The sequence below is a fragment of the Prionailurus bengalensis genome, chromosome D3 (assembly GCF_016509475.1).
Source record: "Prionailurus bengalensis isolate Pbe53 chromosome D3, Fcat_Pben_1.1_paternal_pri, whole genome shotgun sequence".
Lineage (NCBI taxonomy): Eukaryota > Metazoa > Chordata > Mammalia > Carnivora > Felidae > Prionailurus > Prionailurus bengalensis.
In genome coordinates this window covers 76,126,904-76,143,732 of record NC_057356.1, presented here as the reverse complement: position 1 = coordinate 76,143,732, position 16,829 = coordinate 76,126,904, and the positions used below count along the sequence as shown (strand labels likewise).

The window sequence follows — 16,829 nt, the reverse complement described above, 5'->3', positions numbered from 1 at the left end:
TACCATTTCGTTAATGTGAAGGTTGTCTTCTTTTTTCAGGAATTCCAATTTGGCAGACGTCTTACAACCTTGTGTGGTGAAAAGTTTGCCGGCACCATTTAGACACAAAGTGGCATAGTAAAGAAAGGAAATAATATTCTGTCTTCAAGGAAGTATCTGTTCCGGGTATGACTCCCTACCCAATAGCTAGCCTTTGAATACTTCACCTCTCTTCCTAGGTAGCAGGCTCCCTGTCATAATCTGAAAAAAACTTTCCTAGAGAGCAAACTGACTCTGAAACTAAATGCCAAAGTGAGTCAAAGCGAGGAAGATGGAGGAAACTCCAAGCTGTACAGCTTCTTAAATAGGACTTTCAAGCAGAGATAAAGTATGCGTTGGCGGGCCATGTCCTGGTTGGTTTGACTGCTGTGGTTCCGCCGGCCCCTTACAAAAGATCAATAGCACAGGGCATGTGCATGGCCCCCTCAGAGAGCAGCAAGGCACAAAGAGGCAGTGAGGGGTTCTTTTCTCTCTGGTATTTTTCCAGATCAAAGAACTGGGACTAGCTGAAGTACGAATTAGAAACAAAATGACAGAAAAACCCATTCATACCTTTCTTTGTTTTCCACATAACTGTCAGGCAAAAGTGGACAAAAGTGGATGGCATAACTAAACCAGGATGCGGAGGAAGAGTGGTAAAGGGGATTCTGGTTGGAAAGAGCCCGACTGGACTGTGGGACCTGTATGCTTTGCGGTAGTTAAGGTGGGGAAGCCAACCAGATGGGCCACCCACATCCTTGGCTGGCAGAGCCCCACCTGGGGAAAGATGGGTGCTTGGTGGGCCATTGAAGATTGGGGATTGCTATTCTTTCTTCCTTGCCTTTCCTGTAAGAATTGGGGTCTGCTTTCATGCTGGCATGTGCTCAAGGACAAGGGATCTCAGAGAAGTGCTGGCATTGAGAGAGAGAGAGAGAGAGAAAGAGAGAGTATAAAGTTAGCAAGCTTGGCCCAGCTCTCTTTAAAGTGACACTCAAGGAGATCTCTTCCTAGAGCCCAAATCTACCTTCTTGCCCAGGACCTTAATTTTTCAGGCCATGGCCACGTTCCCCCATGAGAGCAGGAGCAGAATCCAGGCCAAGCTGAGGAAATTCCATAGTTCTGTGTCTCCAAGGAAAGGACGTCCACGGGCACAAAGCATTGAGTAAAAACCTTTTAATAACAAAATAACATTCACGATGTAGCTACTTCAGTTGTCTGGAAAACTCAGCTTACACTTGATTCAACATATCACTTTCCACAAAGTTATTTTTTTTTTTTTAAAAAAAAGGACATAAAATGGCATAACAAAATATACCTCGAGTTTCGTAAGACAAGTCTTCTTGGCAAATCCTAGTGAGCAAGACCCATGCGTTGCTTGTAATACAAAGGGCTGGGCACGCTCATGTCTCAGACACTCCTCTGTTTACTTTGGATCGCAAATGCATTTGAACTTTGTAGATGTTACAAAATCTGCACCAAGATATCTGCGGGTTTGCGCATGTGAGGAGAACTTCACTGAAACAAACAATTGATTCGGTTTATTGCAGAAGAACATATAAAGCTTTCTGGAAGGTTGAACACTATTACAATCATTAACTGTCTTACAAAAGCCAACTGAAAATTCTTCTATCCATTCCCATCTTTGGCAAATTAATACGGGGAAAAAATTAAAAAGACTATATATTACAAAGCTTTTATTATCACAAGCTACTTTATAAGGCCAAATAAAAAATATGCTTGTTTCTATTGGTGATGAAAGCGCGTTCCCCCAAATTCTCGTTGACCAATAATAGGAATGTTCCACTGTTGGTGATTTCCGATATTTTGCATAGCAGATGGCTGTTTTCCCACCACTGTTTCCCTAACTGCACTCTCCTACGCAGAATAAAGTGTGCTTGGCAGTTGGTTTGGCTTTATGTCAAGCATACTGATTTGGGAAATAGGTATGAAACTTGAGAATGAGTTTCAGACCCCAAATGTAAGGAAGAACAAGTCTGCCCGACCCACTGCAACTGTAAAATACTTTTTGAGATACAGCGGCCTCAGATAATTGGGGAGTTTAAACCAAGATGGTTTCCCAAAACTGTGTTTCAAAACTTCTTATACTCCCTTTAGGACAAACATAAAATTGTTGGGCAGGAAACAGAGTCACCTCTGACTCTTGGGAGCAAGAAGCATGATTTGGCTGCACAGGTGGTGTTTTGAGAAATGGCCATTTTGGCCTAAATCACTGGAACAGTTGGTGGGGTTGTCCGGGAGAATGGACAACAAAGCCAGAGAGTAATTGCCGATATTGACTCCATTTGAGTTGCTACCGAGAACTGACCTGACCACAAAATACCAGAAGAAACCAAGCAGAAAGTGGCCATTCCCAGGCAGAGATCTAGGAGAGGCGAGGGCTGGATGAATTCACATCTCCAAATACACAGGCCAGTTAGGTCCGAGGTCATGAACATAAAGCCAAAGTGACTCCTTTCCGAGGACATTAAAAATGCAGAGTTGTTTTTCAGCGCTTGTTTCCAGACCCCTCTCAAATACAGTGATACTGCTGGGTCATGAGGATCCCAATTTGTGGAATGCAAGTTGGTAACTCAAACTTGGAATGAACTTTCTCGCAAAATTGGAACTTGATTCCATCTGACTCATTTTGAAATCCCAACAGATGTAAGCGTATTTTTGAGGTGAGACATCTCCCAATAAAAGCAATATTACCAATGTCTGAGGCTGAACTGTGTACATTTTCACAGTTTAATGTATACACAACTGTTCCACAATTGCTAACAAACGATGGGCGCCCATGCATAAAAAAAGTCCATTGAACCAAAGGGGAAGATCTAGTTCAAAATGAAAAATGTTGCTATTAAGACCACAATGCATCACACTGCTAAAGTTTTAGCCTCATGCATAAAATTATAGCACTGATTGGCAGTTGCTAATTATAATACTACACTGTTAACACAGAACAATTAATTGTTCAGACCAAGTAGCACAAATGTAGAAAATAATTTTTTTTTTTCAACAGAGCAAATGAACACAGATTGTTTCTTCAGCAAAATATGAAACTGTAAACTTTGGGCTCATTCTGCAACTTTCCCCAATCCAGAATAAATAAAATCCAAAGGGGGAACAAAAAAAGAACATACATTTTTTTTTAAGCGCACCTTTTTGTCTATTACAAAAGCACAACCTAAAACGTATAAAGCTTTTTTTTCTTTTTTTCTTTTTTTAAATCACAGTTACCAAAAGAAACAGTGAATAATTTATTACATACGCTATAATAACATTACTCTAAACACTATTATCTATGAGGTATATCTGAGAAAATTCGGTAAGGAATTGCGCGGTCTGCATTGCCAACATGCCCAGGTTCATAGTAAAGCTTTGGAACCATGAAGGACTAGAAAAGGGACAAGAACGGGGGAGGCAGAAGGAGGAGACAGAGAGAAAGAACCTTTGGTATTAGTACAAATCGTGTTCTTTGCAGGGTTGCGTTGCAAAGCACCACAGTACAATAAGCCCACCAATTTACCGTATGGAGGCCCAGTTGAAGCTGAGGTATTCACAGGAAGGATTAAAAAAAGCACAGAGAGGTCCAGACTGGCTAAATCGTTGCTTTGGTTCAAGCAAGGCACTCGTCCCGTGGTTATGTCACACTTTGCAAGTGAAGCATGAGGCTGGGGTTGGGGGCGGGGGCGGGGGTGTTGCTGAGGAGGGGTCTGCCAATCGAGGGATGTTTTCTGTGTTCAGGCTGCAGTCGCTCTCTCTAGGTTCCCTCTTGTGGGGGTTTGGTGGTAGGAAGGCTGGGGAAGAAGGTGTTTGCTTCTAGGGGAGCACCCTTGCTCAACCGTCGGATCTTCTTTCTCATGTCTCCCCGGTATTCTGAGGATTCTATTTTTAATAGGAATTGGGGAAGAAAACCAAATGGAAGGAAGGCCTTATGAGTTTGCCTTGTATGGGGGAAGATGGAGCTTGGAGCTTGTCTGGACGGGAGAGGACTTTCGAATAGATCTGTATTGGAAACTGCAGAAAGGGGTAAGCGGCTCCTGGCCTGCCAGTCTGTCTTCTACTAGCTACAGTCTTTTGATGCATGGGGCACACGAGCCGATTGGGCTTTTCCCTTCTTAGCTTCTTTGCCTAGTGGTCTTTTTAAAAGCTCAAAGATAACTCTATTATGTGAAGTGGGAAATAACTAGTACTCAATAAAGAGCCATAAAGACTAGAGGGGGATCTTTGCCTATGTCTAAAACCCATTTGGTCAAAAGCTGCGAATGATTCATTGGCTAACATACAAATCACTCTGATGAATGGATCTTAATGGTGATTTAATCATTGAATGGACCCAAAAGAAAATTTAAAAAGACCAATTCATTTTATGAGTAAGAAGGGAAGAGAGAAGCAACTTCAAGTCAATTGTTTCTTAAAGTGGCCTGTCTATTCCTGTGAACTTTTAGGGTCATCTTTCATTTACAATGAATAATCCTTAAGGATCTAAGGATGTGAGGCTTAAACTTCTCAGAAATACAGAGCTGGCCTAGAAACAAAGTATACACACCTACCAATCAAGAGGAAGAGGCCAAAAGCCGAACCCCTTCCGTGTCACACGTGTACTGCTCAAATTCCCTTTCCTGATAAATATGACCTAAAAATATCCATAATCATTAAACTCAGCAGACCAAGAATGAACTTTCTCTTCTCGCTGAATTCAATGCTTATATATACAACATTTTGTAACGCAGAGGTTCAACAGTGGTCACCCGGATCAATGCACACTGCTAGGGTGAAAACCCCTCTGTGAGCTTTAATACCGCAAGACCGACCACCTTTACAAGCGACTGATCATAGGTGACATCACGTTGAGATTTTAACTGGACAAACACTGTAATACCTGGGGCTTCTTCCACAGCGTGAAAACATTAAGTGACAAGCCCCAGGCTCCGCTCGTGGCTACGGGATTGCCACCTTCCTCTCTGCTGCCATGTGGCCCGTCTCATGCAGAGGTGGCACTGAGCCGGGGGTGCAGCTCTGGAACAGGAGGGCAGGAGGCCCGTCTGGGCGTTGCCTCCAGACAGCTGTTGGACTTGGGTAAATATTTCACTCCTCCAGGCCCCTGGGGGTTGGACCACGTGATTTCTAAGGTCCCTTCCAGCTCTTCCCCTCAAGGATTAGAATTTCTGTGGTTCAGGAATTAGAAATCTTTACTGTGACAGCTCCAAAGCGGGGACAGAGGTCGTGGCTAGCACTGAAGGCCACTTCCATCCAGCCTTCTTCACCAATTTGAAACTGGGATTTAAGGAATCCAATTACAGCAGCATCTGAACATGTGCAGGGGACAGCGAACAAATGAGAGAAACACAGAAAATATCCCTTTCCAAATTAGCAGCCACCGTCACATAGATAATTATTTCTTTGGGGTATCTGAGCCGCTGCAAATACCATATGTCAGAGAGAATAGTTAAAATTATAAAAGAGCACAAGCAAAATGCAGACCGCACAGAGAAAGAAATCTTTGGTATCTTTGGTGTCTTCAACACGATTAAAATTACAAATGGAAAAAGTCAGTGAGGTAGCCTTCTTTGGTTCTCACTAGAAATAGAAAGTTTTTCCTTTTTTTTTTCCTTTTTTTTCTGCTTTTTTTTTTCCCTTTTTTGTTTTGTTGTTTTACACACACACACACACACAGAGTTCATTGTTGGAAGCAGCTAGTGTAAGGGTTTTCTCTCTTTTTGCTGTTACGACCTTTTCAATTTATTTTTTCCAGTTTCTGTGAAGCCGCCCTGAAATCCAGGCTGGTGAAGCAGGGTCTGAATGTACAGGTTCGGGTTGAATAGTCATCTGCTCGTCCACACACTTTGCTCTGTTGTTCTGACAGCAAACAAGCTGCAGTGCTCTCTATTGTTTTAAATAAAAAATATAAACTATACGGCGCACCTTTTGTAGATGCTGAATAAGTTAAATAAATAAGTTACGATAGGAAGGCTCTGAGGGCCCCAATAATTAAAAGGTGAAGTTTGCCTGCTACCAGGTGGGGCTGCAAACTTAAATTAAATAATTTAATAATCACTATTTAAACTATTTCCAGAGTTAATTCAAGAAGGAAAAATACCTTGATTTTTTTTTCTTTCTTTCCTTTTTTTTTTTTTTTTTTTTTTTTTGGTAACCTGTATTTCTTCCCTGTCTGTAACAGAATTTCACTGCTTTATAAAGCAAACTACCTTTCAAGAGAATTCTAAATGAAAGCTTGCATCTCTGATGCACCGTTGGTCTATAGTTTGATAAATAAGTACAAGGAGTAAAATCAAAGTAAGACGATTAAATAATTACCCAAATCCTACACGTTTGTGTGCTAGAAACTAATTTAAATAAATTAATTACATGAATGGTACATAGCTTGTTGGGTCATAACCCAAAGAGACAAGGGGGAGAAAAGAGTTTCTTTTAACTGTCTTCATTCTCTTGAGGGACAAAATGTATAGCCTCTTTCGAAAGTCTAAATGAAAATAAAGCAGGAAATCATAACCTCTCAAGCTTTCTCATGTTCATAAAGACCACTGAGATGTGACAAGCACAAAGAAAAAATCCCCGCTTTCCCCCTGTAGCTGGTGCAGCCCCCACAACACCACAGCACATTGTCTCAACCCTGGAGACCAGAGCTCACTTTCCTCCTGTTAGTTTGCACTTTGTTTTGCTATTTTTTTTCTTTCTTTTTGTTTTTTTTTCTTTTTTTTTTTTCTTTCTCGTCTTTTTCCAGGTCTTTGGATTTAGCCGTAGTTATGAGAGATCCAGAATAAAGCTATTCAACCGAAGTCATCAAGCATATGTGTCATTCTTCCTCAGATGATTAAACAATATCCAAGGTTTCTTGAAAGTTGAGTTTATCTTGGATGTGCCCAAATGAAAGTAATTCCGAGTGTACACCACGAGGATGCTGGGATACTTTTCTTTCCTGCACTTCAGTTTTTTTCAACGTTATAATAAATACAGCAAGGTACATCGTAGAAGGCTCACGTAGATGTTAAATGATCACTTAAATTCATTTATTGTAACAGATGACAGAAGCTATGTATGGAGATGTCTGTGCACACATGTCTGCAGCGTGGATACCCACAGGTAATATGTGCTGCTACAGGGATACATAGGGATGTGGAGAGACATCCCTAAATCCATATACATCCACGCTGACAGACTGTGTAAGCTTTAGGCAAACTGATCTACCAAGGTTTATGTTCTGTGAAGTGTCTGTGAAATGGAAGGCTTCCATGGAATGAACACCCCTGTAGCAATGTGTTTTTTCCTATACACATTTGCTCTGCTACAAAGGTCTTAGCTGGTTAATTCCAGTCAACCAAGTTCAAAACCCTATAAGGAATGCTGGGGTTGTAGCTTTAACTTGCCTCAGACTGTCAGAGTCATTTTGGTATCTGAGAACCATGAGCCTTTCTGGTCCCGGTGGGATTCATGCGATAGCCCATCGGCCTCAATTACAGGCTTTGTGTCTACCCATATGTAAGGCCTTATATTATTTTAATAATTATTTTTGTATTTTATAACACATTCTGAGGCTTTCTAAAACAACCCCCCCTCCCTGCCCCCCCCCCCTTGGAAGGAAATAAATCATGGACGGAAAATAAGCTTTGGGACGTCCTTATTTAAAGCCAATGTCATTAATTTATGGGACTTCTTCCTTTAGGAATGATTTCGTGGCCTTACTTGAAAGCTAGAATCTCCTGTTGTTTTACAGGTGACTTGGTCTTAGCTAAGTGTACAAAATTACTAAGCTACCAGTCTTGCGCGTGAATATTAGAAAGTTCTAGGCACACCACCTCCCTCTATCGTTGCGTACTCACTCCCCCCGGTTAGGCTAACAGGTCTGAATCACACAGCATCAGCAGCAACAACAACAAAAAACCATCTCTGATCTGTTAAGAATCATGACTGTTATTTTCACAGTATTCATGTTGGGGCCTTCAGGTCAACCTTAACCACATGATCATCTCTTTTTCTCTGCTTTTTAATATAGTCCATTATTCTTCAACAATATTGGGACTCAGGCTGTTCTTTTTATATTTTTAAAAATTCCTACTGTACAACCTCCTGAAAATCAGAGTTCACCACCAAGGTATATTCTTATGACACTTTGGTAATGGTAATCAGACACTTCAGTAATTCTGCCAGCATTTTCAAAAGTGGGAAAGTGTCCCCGCCTGTACCGGGTGGTAGTGATTTTTTAAAATATTTGTTCAGCTTTAATGGATTGGCATTAAAAGGTAGGTGCCCGGCATAGGTAAGATTAAGGGATTGATTATATTTGGCTTTGAAATACACTGTTGGAATTACAAAAATGAATATGAATATATGTGTGTGTGTGTGTGTGTGTGTGTGAGTCAGGTTTACCTTCCTAGTTTTGATTTCCTTTCAGCTAGAATGAAAAATTGCTTAAATTGCCTAAGCCCACAATTGCCAAGAGCCTGTGGGAAAAAAAACGCAGAGGTGATGCTCTGATGTATCCGGAGACAGAGTCATGCTGGGTCCTTCATTTCTTTTTCTCTCCTCTACCTTCAAGGGGTACAACCTACCATTTTACATTTTGGAAAAGTCTTTAAATATCAGGGTTGAGCTTTTATTGTTGTTGCTGTTTTCCTTTAAGAAAGAAATGAGCTGGCTCCGTTAAACAATTCCCTGAAATGAAAGACTTATATCCCCAGTACCGAAATCACGTTAAAAACAAAAGAGTGAGCCAATTTCCCTACAGGAATAAAGAAAAGTAGTTTTCCACTCAATAGCCTTTAGGTTTCTGTTGCCTCAAGAATGTGAATTTTGGTTCAGAACTGTCCCTTCATACTGTCCCCTTTGTTGCTAATGGCTGAGGCATGCTTGGAATTTTTCTTGGCTTGAAGAAACAGACGCTAAAGTAGAAGTCCAAGCCCAAATGGTTATGTTCTCTGAGATCATTAACTTAAAGTAAATTTTAAAATGCTTGAGGAGGGGCGCCTGGGTGGCGCAGTCGGTTGAGCGTCCGACTTCAGCCAGGTCACGATCTCGCGGTCTGTGAGTTCGAGCCCCGCATCAGGCTCTGGGCTGATGGCTCGGAGCCTGGAGCCTGTTTCCGATTCTGTGTCTCCCTCTCTCTCTGCCCCTCCCCCGTTCATGCCCTGCCTCTCTCTGTCCCAAAAATAAATAAACTTTGAAAAAAAATTATAAAAAAAAAATGCTTGAGGAAACCCACTGAGTCAAATTCCATTACCTTTCAATTAGCAGGGTTGTTTTTTTTTTTCTTTCAGAACTTTTACAAGTTGAAATTCTGTCGGGCTTAAAATTTTGATACATAAATATATGAATACGCTTATGTATTTATATATGTATGTAACTCGTTTCTAAAGGCAAGCACTTCTCTCCGGTATGACATTATCCAGTAGGGGACACTTAACAGAAGTCCTTGGAGGGAAGTTCTTGCCTTTTTTACATGATGACATCTTCCTCAGGTCACCAGGAACACTGAGGGGGTGTATGTGGCTACACCAGATTTTACCAGTATGGAAATCTCAGGCCTCAGAGGCAGCCTCTTTTGGTCTTGACCTCTTCAGAGGATGCCAGAACCCAAACAGTGAGGTTAGCCTGCCAAGGATCACTAACCAAACCGAGCAGGCTTGGTCCCCAATCCAGTCTCCAGAACGTTGGCCACAAGTCACAAGGATTTCATTTAGAAATAGCCAAGTTGAAATTCATTTTTCTCAACCCATACGGAGCATTCCCCTGCTGAAATACACTCTTTCCTAGGTCATTTGACAAAGGGGAAATGGGGTATGAGCAAGAGACAAAAGGATACAGGGGAAAGTCCCGGAACATCCGAGGTAGGATGAAGTACAAAAGCCTTGGAGGGTCGCGTTCCTTCACGGCTCCGTGGCGGCTGCCCCTGCAAAGGGAGACTCACATGGCGGGAGCAAGGAGGTGGCACCATGGACGGTGGGGCTCCCAGGGGCAGGACTCTGGGATTCTCCCTGCACCCTGCTTTGCATTTTCTCTCCGGGATCAAGACAAGCCCCCAGTCAGCACCACTGCCTCACTCCAGCGCCCGCTGTGGTTGCACACAGGCTTGTCAAATACAAATTGGTAATTACCACCCTGAGGAAACTGATCAACCCATTGCAACAGGAGTTGGACCTCCCCTGTGAGAATTCCCTTTGGTGAATCTGCTCACTGAGGGGATCTGGAACACCCTGACGGGACAGAGTAGCTCCTGGAGAACAGATTTCTGGGCTGGCCTCATCTCCATAGCCAGTGGGAATGGCCCACTGAGCCTTCCCAGCAGTTACAGAAGACGAGCGCCCCACTGGCCCTGCCCCACTTGCGCACCGGGTCTCACGGACAGACCTCACTCGCCACCTTGATCGTGGTTGAGGCGTAGAATAGAGATGAGCCCAAGTACAAGTAAAACTCATTTGCACCATGAATCCATTGATCAACAGGTTAAATGTTGAAATGCTTGAATTGGACTTTCAACCTTTCCTGGGAATTTCCACAGAAATCTGAATACTCCAAATCACCCACAGTGGAAGATGGACTCTGGGATGTCATGAGAGATGAGCAAAATTCTGAACCGAATGCTTAATAAATGAAGCACTTGACCAAAACAAGACATGGATTTGGACGGCAATAATTTTGGGTTATCACCAAATGTCAAGTTGAATCTATATATGTATTCATATATTATATATATATATCTTTCTTTAGAAATGCAACTTTACAGCTGATTTTTAAAAAGCTAATAGAAAAGTAGAAACTGGCAATTATTTTTACATGTTTCCCCCCACCCCCAAATGAAGCCATTATGATGTAGCAATCACATGAACATGAGGCTGATTCCTCTATAAACTCTTTGGTTCTGTGGTTCAGGAGAGGATGTGTCACCAAGACCCCTAACCCTGACCCTCACTCCCCTTCCCTCCCCTGATGCTGAGACTCTGAACATAGAAGGAACCAAGTCTAAGGGATAAGCAAAGAACATTCAAGTGACATTATTCCCCATACTCTGAGGAGTAGAGAGAATAGTTCAGTATCCCAACATCTTAAACTTGGAGTCCATGGAAGCTTTTGAGAGATTCCATGTTGGGGTAGAAAAGCCATAAAACAAAATTAAAGGGAAACAATCAAATCAAATCAATGACCCTTTCCTTTTGTTGCTCGGAAACAAAATTGATTACCTTTACACAGATCAATGACGCTATTAGTATTTTAGCCAGACAAGAGGAGATAATGAATTGAAACAAAAGATGTGAGAAATCCTCATCTTTGGTATTGTAGCTGTTGAGGTTTCTGTTGCTCTGTTCCGTGTTCTTTTGAAAAACTGCATAGGCACAAATTAAAGACAATCTTCAACTTTAAGATTACCGCGTGAGTTGTCAAATGAAGCAGCAGCCGCTGAGGCTTTTCCTTAGATCTGTTCTTGTCTCAACCCTTTCTTTACAATCTGCTTCCAAAAAATGTCCCAAGAGGTCTGTTTAAACACAGTGTGTCTCGCTCTTTTTTTTGTTTTTGTTTTTGTTTTTTTTCTGGCGTGCTTCCTTCTTGGTGGTGGTGATTTTCATTGATTTACGTATTTATTTATTTATTCATTTTAATGGAACAGTCTTGTTTGTTGCAGAAGTAGGTGCAGAAAAAGTTTCTTTGGTTTCGATTAAGTAATTCATAAAAAAGTCAGTCTCAAGTGTCTGTAAAGAATCATTGCAGCGTTTGGCTTGCTTTGAACACCCCCATGGTGCCCCCCTGGGGCCATTCACTGGTAAGTATGCACATCGTGACCTTCGCAATCTCCCAGAGTTCTGTGGGCGCTCTTCCCCTCGCTGTGGGAAGGTGACAGCCGGGAACCAGAGCTGGCGCGGCAAAGCCGCTCCCTGGGTGGCTTGGCTAGCCGCTTCGCTCAGCCCGATGGTGAGCCAGATGCAAGAGCTGAATGCCATTCGGAGTCGCAGAGGTTTTCTGATTTCTAAAAGTAATCACAGTATTTTTAGGCTAGAAAATGGCAAGTAATAAATGTCTTTGGTTTGCAGTATTCTGCTTCTTTGGTGTGCTGTGTTTTCTCCAGATTTACTCAGCTGTTTTGCGAGGATGATTCGACAATGGAAGAGATTTGGGACTAGATGACCCTCATGAGTAACACGTACGGTGGTTTGAATTACTTCTTTTTTTTTTTTTTCCTGCTAGAAAACACTGAAAAACGTCCCTACCAATGGGATGGATGTGGAAATAACTGAAGTCTGAAAGAGTGAGAATGAATTACGTGGTGGTTACAATGCACAGTAGGAGGAACCAGGTGACTGATAACTGAGAAGGAACATTAATGATCTAAAAAAATCTAGATCTTTTAAAATGCTGCATTTGCTCCATGTACCGTAACAGTTAAATTGGCCTCCTGAGTGTGCGTGTCTGCATTATGTACAAACAGAATTTGTAGCAAACTGCAAAATGTGCTTGAAGCCATATTCCCAACGGTTCCCTCATGACTTCACAATCAGCGTCTTGAAAATCCAGATGTGGTGAATCCAGAACCTTCCTTACTTCTCTGTTTATCTACGTTGTGCTTGATACGTTGAGCTCGAGAGAACTGATTTTTTTTTTTTTTGATGGATCCAAGACCACGTGAGATTTCCAGGAGGTAAGGAAAAGAAAATTGTAAACTGGATCAACTTAAAGCTCTCTAAACCATTCAATGGAACGATGCCTGAGTTGGAAAAACAGGTCCTTGGATTTTTTTTTTTTTAATTTCCATATTTAAAAGTTGTGCTCAGTAATTATCATTCTGATGTTTTGGGGTTTTTTTTGCCTTTTTTTTTTCTATGTTATGGCTGTGAACTTTGGTGTACTGTGGTATGATGAGGCCAAGCACCCAGAAAGCAAATGAGGTCATTCTTGTTGCCAGAAGTATCTCTCATAGTAGCGTCTTGGGAGCCCAATCTCAGAATCCTTCCGCAGGCCGAATTCCCACTGTGACACGGGGGAACCCTGACTGAAACGGGCCCCAAAGTGAGATCGTTGACACTGGAAGTGATCCTGAGCTTGGCTGACACCACACTGAAACTAACTCGCTCCAGGAAGGCCCCATTTGGGTTTCTGGGACGCTTAGCATGCTCGGAGGACAATGTCCGGTTCAAAGAGATGAATTTTCAGCTTGCACTTGGACTCCATCGCCATTACAAAAGAAAACAAAAAAAAGAACACCTGGCCTATGATTACAGCTAGAATAGTTTCTTTTCGAGAGAATTGTGCTTTCAAATCACCAGTGAAGGGCCCCAGCTAAGAATCCGGTGTCTTTTTCCTTTGCGTTCTCTTTTGGTGTCGGTTGTCCTCATCCGGAGGCGACCTGTGCCCGCCCGAGAGTCCTTCCATCACGCTTTGGTACAAGTGCTGGAGGTGGACGAGGAGGCCCCTGTGCTCAGATCATCCTGCCACTTCTCCAGGCTGCGGCGCCGGGCGTTCATGAAGAAGTTACTGACGGTCGTCAGCTCCAGGCCCAGCTGCTGGGAAATGGTGATCTGCATCTCTTTGGACGGGCGTTTGTTCTCCTTGAAGATGGCGAAGAGCGTTCGGCGTTGGAGGTCGGTGAACACCAGGCGCGATTTCTTCTGGGAATTGTTCCTGTCTTTGTTTGGTTCTTGCTCTTTGCGTTTGCACGCTTGAAGGGAAAGAGAAGAAGGAGCGAGTCAGTACGAGCGTGAGAACCAGCACCTGAGAAGGTGATCCGTTGAAAACATTGACAGAGTCCTACGAGGGGATGTAAGCCGTTAAACTTTATTGTGCAAATTGCCCAGCTGTCAATAACCAGCCTTCCCGGTTCGTCTCCGGGTGATGGAAGGCACCAGTTAGTGGCAGAAGGGAGGAACGCGAGAACGCCAGGACTGTTCTGCACTGTGTGGTTTTAAACCAACTGCAGTTGCTTTCTTTTTTACCCCCTGCCTCCCGGCACACCCTTAAACTTCCTGATCTCTGGAAATCAGGCACCGTGAAGGGGGCGATGCCTCCAGCTCCCCAGGGGAAGCCTGGGCAGGCAGTTCCTCTTTCAGATTCAGCTTCTAGAAGTGTTTACAGCTGAGCTGACATGACTTTCTGGAATCAAAACTTGAAAGTGCGTAATTTCTCAACCTCAAAGCTTCTGCTCACGTGATTCAAAAAATTGTTAGAAGTAACAGAATTAGAAGTAACAGAATTAGAAGTAACAGAATGGGAGTACCATCCCCATTCCTGCAGCCTTTTGAAAAACTAAGGAAACACAAAACAACAACACAACAAGGAGGGAAAGACTGAAACAAGAAAAGTTGGTTTGGCCCACTCCACTTTGGGTACTTTGAAGTGAAGCAAATGCAAAAAGACCAGGGCTGAGGGTGTCAAGCAGCCCAGACTTAGGGGGACATTAACGTATGTCACCCTGTCTGCCTTACCCTATACAACTTCCTAGAAGGCAGGGAGCAAGTCTGCGTAATCTTCCCGACTGGCTCCTTTTGGAGCCACGGGTGTAAATGAGTGGTCGGCACGCCAATGACACATGGTGCCCAGACACTTCCGGGGGATTTGTGCATTTCACAGATGGACTTGGCCTCAGAAAAGTGACTTGTAAGGGGTAAACAACACAGTGAATACAAATCAGGAATTGAAACGTGAGATCTGGCCCAGGTTGAGAAGTTCTGAGTACTGGACTGACACTCCCCCAAAGCTAGCAGCTTGGGAGGCTGCATGGAGGTTTTCCCACATTGCTCAAAGCCCAGGTTTGCCAGTTTCGCTTCTGAGCCCTGGGTCAGGGCATTGCCTTCTGCAGGGAGCATCTTGTGCTGGGGAGCCGCTACAGTGTGCGTATCAGGGGTCCCTCCTTCAAACTGATGGGTCTTAGGATTTAACCTGAGGACCAGCATGCATAGAGAAGATCTTCAGGACCCTGAGCACACCCTCCCCTGCCCTCCCCGCCCCCCCCCCCCCCCACAACTGACCATCCTCCCTGGTGGGTACTATCTGCTATAAAGGAGTCACTTCTGAAATGCATGAAAAGTGATGACACTTCGCTAAACGCTTTCTTCCTGATTTTTTCGTCTTTCTTTTTTAAAATAGAAGTAATCCTATTATCTTTGAAAATTAAATATACACACACCTATAAAAACAATTTGTGTCCATCTTAAAACCCATTCTCCTGGAGACCCAGACTTTCTTAGATAAGGCGTACTTCCCTGGTAACAGAAGCTCAGACAGAAAGGCTGAAATGGTCCACGCCTGTTCACTCCTCACGGGAGCCTCCCAGTAAAGGCGGCCTCCTTGCTCATCCCTGTGAGCATTTTTGTTTACCATACCGTGGTCTTCAGACTTACTCTCTCTTGTTCAATCTCAAGTCTTCCTCAACAGTGCTTCTCAACCTTAAGGTGCGCAGGAATCACTGGAGAGCTTGCTAAAATGCACATTCTGATGCAGTCAGTCTGGGGTGGGGCCTGAGAACCTGCATTTCTAATGAGCTCCCAGGCAAATGCTGTTGGTTCACATGCCTCAGCCGACTGCTAAGCATACGCCTCATCTCTAAAATCTCAGAGGAGCACCTTGATGGGAAGGAAAGGTCTGGAACCAGACATACCTGGATTCAAAGCCGGGCTTCTTCACCTACAGGGACTTGGGACCTCGGAAGACTGCTTCACCTATCAGAGCCCACGTTCCTCATCCAGTGGATGTAGTGACGCTGACCTCTGCAGAGGCCCAGGAGAGCATGTACAAGGGCTCCCTTCCCACCACCCCCCCCTCAGGAATCCTGAGGCAAGTAAACTGGCAGAATTATTTTCATTTTCATTTTTTTTTTAACATTTATTTTTTGAGACAGAGAGCATGAACAGGGGAGGGTCAGAGAGAGAGGGAGACACAGAATCTGAAACAGGCTCCAGGCTCTGAGCTGTCAGCACAGAGCCCGATGTGGGGCTCGAACTCACGGACTGCGAGATCATGACCTGAGCCGAAGTCAGACGCTTAACCGCCTCTATTTTCATTTTAAAATGAAGAAAATTGAGGCCTAGAGGGGGTGAGCGATAGGCTTGGGGTAGGTACCATTCCAAGTCTGCTCCAAACCCAGGGTAAGAATCCTGTCTTCCGGCTCTCCGTCTTTCTCCTGTACCGAAATAGCATCCATGACACTGGCCCGTAAGGGGGGGATCTGTTTGCAGGCCAGTCTCTGGGGCCCCACCCCCAGAGATTCTGATTTTCACTGTGTGGGGCAGGGTACTGGAATCTGTGCTTTTATAAACCTCCTTGGACCCCTCCGCGACACGGGGAGCCAGCATGCTTGACTACACTGTCACTTCAGATCCCCCACTTTAAGAGAAAGATGTTCAAGGCACAACGTTCAGCAACCGACAGATCCTGTGTGTCCCTTTCCAGCAGCTTTCTAAATCCACCGGGTTCACACCAACCAACGCAAAGATGCAGCCTGCGGTCTGCAAAGGTACGGCAAGTCCAAAAGCCCCAAATACCGAGGCAGTAGGCACATAACCGGCTCAGAGTCCTTACACCTGGCAGCTGGCACCCCACACTTCTGTTTTGGTGCCGTAAGTTTTTTACTTCTTCACGGTTCCAAGAGGCAGGTTTGCTTTCCACCCCCGACAGTTACTGAAATAACAAAAACACCACTGACAGCATTCACCCCACGATTCTTACGAAAGCAGTTGATCTGCAGCTGAAGGGAACTAAAAACAAGAGGGAGAACACCTGTTTTGAAAATCTAAGCCCAAATGATGCCTGGAAGCTGGTATGAGGTGCGAAGCCAGCTATCCCCACAGGCACGAGTCGAGTGTGAATGG

At 43.8% G+C, this 16,829-nt stretch overlaps 1 protein-coding gene across 1 annotated transcript in view; it reads right to left on the bottom strand.

Moving 5' to 3' along the window:
• Nucleotides 1–11,167: 11,167 nt before the first annotated feature.
• ONECUT2 (one cut homeobox 2) overlaps nucleotides 11,168–16,829 on the bottom strand; it is a 46,955-nt gene continuing 41,293 nt past the window's right edge. Inside the window, exon 2 of the mRNA XM_043558957.1 lies at nucleotides 11,168–13,684. Within this exon, the coding sequence (XP_043414892.1) occupies nucleotides 13,398–13,684 (287 nt within the window). The 3' untranslated portion in view covers nucleotides 11,168–13,397. The remainder of the gene's footprint in view (nucleotides 13,685–16,829) is intronic.